Source organism: Hevea brasiliensis, chromosome 17, assembly GCF_030052815.1.
Source record: "Hevea brasiliensis isolate MT/VB/25A 57/8 chromosome 17, ASM3005281v1, whole genome shotgun sequence".
Lineage (NCBI taxonomy): Eukaryota > Viridiplantae > Streptophyta > Magnoliopsida > Malpighiales > Euphorbiaceae > Hevea > Hevea brasiliensis.
Genome location: NC_079509.1, coordinates 30,950,914 through 30,959,380, shown reverse-complemented (window position 1 = coordinate 30,959,380; position 8,467 = coordinate 30,950,914). Strand labels below are relative to the sequence as shown.

Genomic DNA, 8,467 nt, shown 5'->3' with positions numbered 1-8,467 from the left:
CACAGAAAGACAGATGGGTTTTGCAATTGGGCGGATAAGAATCAAAAGAAATCGCATGGGTTTCAAGTTTTGATATAGAAAACTAAATGGGTTCCACAAATTGACTTCTCATATATACTGATATAAGCATATGTGCAACTTTAAAGATTAAAAAAGACTATGCTTTAAACCTAAAACCAAGGACTTAAAAGACACTTAAGGTTAAACATTGAGTTATAATATATTATAATAAAACAACTCGGGATCCGGTAAAGCATGGAGCAATGATGAGAGTTAGGCATGTATTAGAATATAAACCTATCTACTGCTTCTATAACAATATTTCTACCTAGACCTTCTCAAAGTTGCTTTGGTTTGGATTAAAGTAAGAACATATTTACCAAATCATATTAGGGCTTACAGACGTGGAGTCAGGCTTGGACATGAGAGTTGTAATGAGTTGGTTATGCACTAAAGAAGCACCTCCATTCATTGGGCCAAAATGGAGTCCAAATCTTTGAACACAAAAGCCTGATAAGTTTTGGCCTATGTGCAAGTCCTTATGGGCTCTAACTCGGATGCAAAGCATCACAAGCTGATCCAACTAAATAGGAGATACAAAAATAAATTACTTCTATAATGGCAATAGATTCAATTAGAAGCTCGCTTACCCTTGGCTGCTGCTTTCCACTTCATGGCCCGGATTTATGTGACATTTCTTAATCTGATGATTTTCCCATCTAGGTGATCTTAATTTCTTGAACTTTCCAGGAACCAGAGTTTTCAGTGGTAGTTCCATTAAGGAGATGCTTAAACTCCCATTTTTATTTTCACCCTCCTCTATGGCCATCATATCGTCTTTTTCTATGGTCCTGGTAGTGAAAGAGTCATTCAACTTTCTGGCAGCATTGGCAGCAGACTCTTTCGATTCGCAGCAATGATCAGATTCGCCCTTTGACTCAACAGCACTTTTACTGCCTATGTTTCCAACATCTTTTGATGTTTCAGTTTCCCACTTGAAGCTGTTTTCACCATCTTTTGGGTTGTCACTGCCAGATTCTGGAACCTTGACATCGACTTTCCTTGCTGAGGTCCCTTCTCTCCTACCAAGTACATTGAGATTCATAACTACTGAACTCTATAACAATAAATGCACCAAAGTATTAAAAATAAGTATCAGCTAACTGTTTTCAGGCATAATCTTACATCATTTCCTTAGTTAGGGAATCAGAAATGAGTTTTGGTTTTTTGTTTTGATGTCTAGCCAAAATCATCAACAACTTGTTAGTACGTTTCATAGCATTCATGAAAGACGCTACTAATCTAGAATGCAGGAAAAGAACATCGAGGCTGTGGCATCATAAGTTACAAAGCAAATGTGAAGTAAGTCATCAAAAGCATCATGAAATTGACAGGCATAAATAGCAGGTAGGTATAGAAGCACTTACAAATCACAAAAATCATCAAGAATTGGAACATTAACTAATTTCCCCTGCCATAAAATTTATAGTTACTTTACTTTCTAGACTATTTTCATATGGAAGTTGAAAAGTGGAGACAATCAATTAACTGATAACTCACCCTATGTGCAGCACCTTCATCACCAACAAACTCAAATTGTTCATTACCGAGAAGCAGCATCTTTTCATCACCATCATTGCATTGAACCCACAGATGCTATACATTCAGTACAGTTCCAGAATTAATTGCACGTGTCCATATTAACTAAAAAACAGAAGCACATTAAAGCTTCTCATGTCCATTATTCTCACCTTATGCTTCTTCTCATTGGGATCATAGGAAACTATATCACCTTCGTAGACCCTGCAAATATGGTAGACATTAAGGGAGAACAAAAAGAAAAGAAAATCCTCAGATAAAAAAAAAAAAAAAAAATTGCAATTCCTAAAAATACACTCATTCAGACATGCGTAAGTGTGTGTATGTGTATGCATATATTATTATGTAGCAACAAGCATACATCAAGGATAATGCATATACACATTCATAACTCCAAAAATTGAAGCAATAGCTCAAGTTTTGTGAAGCTAATCGAGCTTATGGTCTCAACAAGAATAACAGAGTTGGAACTGAAACTAGAGCGCCTCTTATCTAATCAGGATTCTAACATTATTTTTGTCAAAAACAAACCTCCCCATTTGTAGGCTTATTTCTTAACATATGTAACATCAAGCAAGGACATTGTCAGGGTTATTCAGTTAAAACTGCTGTCAAGATTGCAGAAATTACTGTGCTTTAGTGACTGGAGCATTAATACTTATTAACTAAATCACCACCACCACCTCCACCACCATGAATGTAACTCCATAAAAAGAGTTTATAGATGCCTACTTTAAAATTGTGACAAGAACCAAAACTCTTGACTTACATATAAATGGACTTCTTACCCTCCCTGGACAGTTGAACAAGACACTTTCCAAATATTCGATCTCAAACATAATTTTATACTGATTGCCACCATAAAGGAACACACAAGGAACAGTTTTGAACATAAATTTAGACATAAAATCACATCCAATAACTTGCTACAAAAGCCCAAAACAAAAGAGCCAGGGGAAAATATGTCTAACAGCCTTTTTGGATGGAGATTTTGGAGATTAAGTACTTACATCTGCTCTTTTGAACAAAGGACTTTGATCCTGGAACCAATCAAATCCTCACCAAAATGCTTATCATCTGGAGCTAAACAAGTCTGAGATGGAGCAAGTCAACACTTTAAAACAGATGCTGCTATGTACCAAAATACATAATGTACTAAGCTTCAGCATCAACTTTCCTTCCATAGGCTGCTTGAAAGAAACAGCACAGTAAAATTCAATTTCTACATCTCCACCAAAACATTTTTTCAGTTTGCCACCGTAGCCCCATAACATGATGCCTCTAATAAACATCAGTGTTTGCTTATATTCATTACCTTCTCTCACTCGCCCCCAAACTGATAGAGTAAAAGCTGACAAATTATCCATTAAAGTATTATAGCATACCACAATAAAAGAATTATTACCTTTTCCTTCGTGGAAGTACCATTCCTAGCAGATTTTTCCATGGGAATTTCCTCCAAGGCATTGGTCTCATTTACTGTGGGCTCTGTATTACATTCAGCTGAAGGAATAATTTTCTACAAAGTCCATTACCCAGTAAGCTTATTATGGTCATTAAAAAAGGCATTTGACAAAAAAAATACAGTCAACAGAGTAACATTTATTGAAAATGAAGTGACACCTCATCAGAAAAATTTCCATTTAAATCCTTTCTACAATTGACTTTGCCTTTCCTTGACACTTTTTTAGCACTCTGCTGTATTGCTGATTCCTAAGTCATTTAAGAAGAAATTTCCAACATATCTTTATCATTTGAGAACAAATATGTCCAAATTTGTGAGATTGGTCTAAGGAAGATGAACCACCAATCTATTGCTTGCAACTCTTCTTCTTAGGCTAGAAAGTTAAACTGCATATGGTTTAAAATGCTCTAGAAGTTTTCAACATAAAACCATTGCAAAGCCATTAAAATTTAAAGAATAATTTATTATTGTTAGTGAAGTCACAAATATCAATCATAAAAGAAATAGTTAGGCAAACCATGGCAAGATGCATACCGCATGTTTACCAGTATTGTTAGCTTGAGAAGCAAGAACTTCATTGTGCTCCAGAGGGTCGGATTTAATTGAGCATATATAAGCAACAATTTTACCATAATTGTCTAAAGGAAGGCCAGTATATTGCACTGCTTGACGTATGTAGAGTGCTAGCTTTGAAGCACAATTTTCAATTACTCTCTCGCCTAACTTTCGAGCAATAGGCAGAACATTCTGGAGGGTACAAAGTAGATAACAATGTGCTATCTAATCATCCACACCATAATTAATATAAGATTAAAAAGAACTGGTTATGTGAACAGGAATTCACCTGGTTTCCCTTCCTCACACTGCCCAAAAGGGAGGATAGAAGCTCTGATGGAATCTCTTCAATTTCCTCCAACACCATGATCATACAGAACCCCATATACATAAAGACAACATCAGGATGGTATTCCCTGAAAGTTGTGCACGTCCATTTCAACAATTAGCCATCATTCAGTTAAAGCCATTTTGTACCACCAAATTACCAAATAATAATAATAATAATAATAATAATAATTGCACAACCAAACGGCATTTAATACTTTAGATGACCATCATTAGAAAGTACCATCATATATCAAGAGAATCAGATAGGATAGACAAAAAAAGTTTTTTAAAAAAAAAGCCTACCAAGGGAGGGGCAATTGCTATATAATTGTCTGTGAGAGAAAAATCAAATTTCCTTGAAAGTCTCAATTATATACTTACCGAAATTTAAATATATGTCATCCATTGGTAATTATCCTAGCATTACTCTGAAAGAAAAATGAGCAGTTAATTTTACAAGACACAACTTTCAAGTAATCTTTGATGATGAACCTTGTGAACTTGATGTCCACCTTTAATTGTCATCTCTCTAATATTGTTAATAAAGCATTCCTGTGATAATGAAGAAGATCATTAACAAAATAGGCCTCCACATAATTAATAATTTACTACAAAGTACCAAGGCAGGGGAAAGGCTGCATATGATAAACAATCCTCCCTTAATACTTGCAAAGTGAGGAGCCTTGTACAATAGTTTGAAGCTGTTTAGCAAACTATAAACCCTGCCAATATTCATCCCATCCCAGAGTTCACCAACTAAATGCAATCTATTAAAGACTTACTGAGCTATTTTCTTGGCAAACAATGGCTTGCAGATAAAAATTTACATCATACAAATGCATTAAGCTTCATGAAGAGGCAATTTTTGTAAGGAAAAAATGTGTCTCAGCAGTTTTAACCAAAATCATATACAAAAAGCATTATGAATAAATAAATAAATAAGCCAAGTTAGAAACTGAAGTAGCATAATCAAATAAGAAAAGAATTGAACATAAATTCAATCACTTAATGTAAGCCCTATACTTAAAATTGCACACCAAGGAAGCCATATACTTTAAAAATGAGCAAATTGTTTCATCAAATAATGAACTTTTACAAAGTAAAATGTATGTACAGTCTAAAATATCCAACAATGTTAATAAAGCATCACTTCAAACACAATTAGAGAAAAGTTAAACCACCCCTAACTCAAAGAAAGGAAAAGAAACCTTAATCTCTCACCTAATGTTTCTTAGGAAATTATTGAACATCTCCAAAATCAAGGAGTCACATTCAAGATCCAGCAGCAGAACCCATAACCTGATCCTTACAAAGATTTCAAGAATGTAAACTCTTTTAAGGTATGAACGGCTTGACAGATCAGATATATTATCAAATGCGGCCACAATCAGCTTAAGGATTTTCTATGGAACAATCAAAGGAAAAAGAAATGATTTTTGATTAGCAAACGCATCATCGTAAAGTTATAGCAAGACTGTGATAAGTAACAGTCTTGATTGGAACATCTTTCAAAAGACTAGGAACAGCAATGCTGGTTCGAACATACCTTCAGCTGTTCATCACCGTAAGGAGAAATTGGTGCTGTTATTCTCATAATCTCGCATATAGATGACGCAACAAAAACTTTCACTTCTGCATCCAAATGATTCAAAAGTTCATTGCTTGTCAACGCGTTCATTGCAGGGTTCAGTGCCTTCCGCACAAGGTTAGATGGAGACTGCTTCACTTCCGCTAAAAGATCGCCAAGTCTCTAAAGAATGAAGGAAATAAACAGAACGATAACTAAGGGTATTTCACAAAGCATTGAAATCACCATTCATAAAGGTCAGAGACAAAGAAGAACAACTTAACTTTGACAAAAAGAAATCCATTTGACATTTTGACCCCCGAGACTAAATGCCATTGAAAAAATATATATATATCAAATAGCAACATGCATATACTTGCAATAAACATAAGTGGAAGAGAGAGGATCCGCTTACCTGAAGCAGAGGAAGAAGTTGCTCAACAGTAGATAGAGATGAAAGAAGCGCATTACCAGCCACCGCAAGATCCTCAGCTAGCTTTTTATCCTTTTTCTCCGCTTCTTCCATTTCCAGCTGATCCTTTTCCTCCATTGCCATCAACTCGCACGATTTTCTAGCAAACTAATACACCAATCCAAAACCCTAACACATCAGAACACACTCTAAAGCAAGCAAACAAAAAATAAAATCAAATTCTCCACAAGAAAAAAATGTAAACAAAGGAATTTCATTTTGATATATATACAAAATGACTAGGGTGACCTCTTTTCTTGTTCTCCAAGTAATAAAAATAAAATTTCAAATCCTTCATTGTATTGGAAATTTAAGATTCATTTTCTGCTTTCAAAATTTTCTTTCCTATCACAACACTTTGCTAAGCGGCCACATTTTTTTAATAAAAAAATGAAAAATAAAACAAAAAGGAAAGAGGAAACAGACCAACAGAGAAACAGATTGAGAGAGAGAGAGAGAAACCCATTTTTTCTATGGCAAATCTCAGGTCAGCAACAGAGAAACGTTGCTCATATTCGTAATGAAGCGAATTCGAAAAGACAGCAAGATAAAGTTGGGATCCCGCCCAGCGTACATGAGAAAAGTTAAAAGTGGATTTGGATTCACTGATGGGCTTTATCCTACGGGTCAAAACGTGATGGGATTTATTTCAGGTGTTCAAATACCTTGTTAGGCCACTAGAGTTGCACGTAGGTGTAGTGCTGGGAATGTCAAGAAATACATCGGAGGAGATCATTTCCTCCATACTCATTCAAAGAAAATCGAAGCTGGGGCAAAATTTTTTCGCCCAAGGATAGGGAGGGCAGATTTTTTTTATGTAGATTTTTTTTTCAATTTAGTTTTTATTTTAATTTATCATTATATAATATAAATAAATTTATATATTAAAATGTGATAGAAATATAAATTTTTTTAAAAGCATACATCTAGTCTTGCTTGAGTGGTAAGTGCGATTCTCTGATCATGGTGACAGTATTTTCTTTATGGTTGGTGACTTGAATGCAAATGTTATGAAAGATAATTTCGCTACGCTAACATTGTTGAATGATTAAGAGGAGGTTCGAGGCTATTGGAAATGTATGATTCACAACCTAAGGAATCATATGATCTTTGCCTCATGGGACGCTTATTGAGGCATAAGAAGGTTAACGTTGTGGCGTTGAAGAATACATTGGGTAGTTTGTGGAGGTTGAGCAAGGGGTACGTTTATGAAGGAAATTGGCAACAAGCCTTTTGTTCTCAAGTTTTTCCACGAGATGGGGATTTTTCAAAGAATGACTTGCATTTTCTTCGACTACTAAAAATAGGACCTGCTCAATAGGCCTGCCAATAACCATGATCTACCTTAGAATTGCTGAGGGATTGGCAACCCTCGGGCTGTTAGAGCTCTTAGGGAGCTACTTTTTTCAAAGCAGCCAGAGGTTATTTTCTTTATGGAGACATTGGTTGGTTTTGGTAAAATTAAACAATTGCGAGTTAGTTTGGATTTGCTAGAGTTTTTGTTGTAGATAGGGAAGGGCCAAGTGGTGGTCTTGCATTTGTGGAAGGATTCAGTAGATGTAAATATTTTGGGTTATTCCAATAATTTTATCTGTAACACTCCTTATCCATTTACAGTGTAGTCGAGCAAGGCATGTCATGTGGAGGTTGAGTAAGGGGTACGTTCATGAAGGAAATTGACAACAAGCCTTTTGTTTTCAAGTTTTTCCATGAGATGGGGATTTTTCAAAGAATGACTTGCATTTTCTTCGACTACTAACAATAGTACCTTCTCAATAGGCCTACCAACAACCATGATCTACCTTAGAATTATTGAGGGATTGGCAACCCTCAGGTTGTTAGAGCTCTTAGGGAGCTACTTTTTTCAAAGCAGCCAAAGGTTATTTTCTTTATGGAGACATTGGTTGGTTTTGCTAAAATTAAACAATTGCGAGTTAGTTTGGATTTGCTAGAGTTTTTGTTGTAGATAGGGAAGGGCCAGGTGGTGGTCTTGCATTTGTGGAAGGATTCAGTAGATGTAAATATTTTGGGTTATTCTAATAATTTTATCTATGACACTCCTTATTCGTCTACAGTGTAGTCGAGTAAGGTATGTCACATAGTGTGTCGAAACACCAACTCTTATCTTATCTCAATTATAGTTATTGATTTATTGATTTAAAGGCTTTTAAGTGAAACTCATATCATTTATGTCATTTATTGAAATTTTGATTAATTTGAATTTCTGTAAATTTTACAGAAAATCTAGCAGAGTACCGGCTATAAATTGGAAAAAATAGTTCTTCGGAACCTATTAAAAATACTCCCAATATGTTCATCATATTCTCAACTCCAGTAACCATTAATAAAATTTCAACAATTCTCAATGGTTCAACATAATTTCATACATCCCATTCATAACATAATCAAATTCAATTTCATAGAGAAATACTCAAAATATTATTTATTAACATAATTTACAGCTAATTACACCAGTCTA

At 35.0% G+C, this 8,467-nt stretch overlaps 1 protein-coding gene across 8 annotated transcripts; it reads right to left on the bottom strand.

Annotated features, from left to right (window-relative positions):
• Nucleotides 1-423: 423 nt before the first annotated feature.
• Nucleotides 424-6,786, bottom strand: LOC110670683 (sister chromatid cohesion protein PDS5 homolog C). 8 transcript variants are annotated; one of them, XM_058139988.1, is made up of 12 exons: nucleotides 6,654-6,786; nucleotides 5,932-6,096; nucleotides 5,496-5,699; nucleotides 5,171-5,352; nucleotides 3,909-4,035; nucleotides 3,599-3,811; nucleotides 3,005-3,118; nucleotides 2,610-2,692; nucleotides 1,752-1,803; nucleotides 1,561-1,656; nucleotides 1,428-1,471; nucleotides 424-1,082 (listed from the first exon to the last, which is right to left on the bottom strand). In XM_058139988.1, the coding sequence occupies exons 2-12, from the start codon at nucleotides 6,070-6,072 to the stop codon at nucleotides 647-649; spliced, it is 1,692 nt and encodes a 563-aa protein (XP_057995971.1). In that variant the 5' UTR covers nucleotides 6,073-6,096; nucleotides 6,654-6,786; the 3' UTR covers nucleotides 424-646. The 8 variants fall into 8 exon arrangements, with proteins under 8 accessions (XP_057995971.1, XP_057995969.1, XP_057995973.1 ...); XM_058139986.1 differs by lacking the exon at nucleotides 6,654-6,786 and adding an exon at nucleotides 6,415-6,568; XM_058139990.1 differs by lacking the exon at nucleotides 6,654-6,786 and adding an exon at nucleotides 6,415-6,568 and having other exon boundaries at nucleotides 1,561-1,648; nucleotides 1,753-1,803.
• Nucleotides 6,787-8,467: the final 1,681 nt, after the last annotated feature.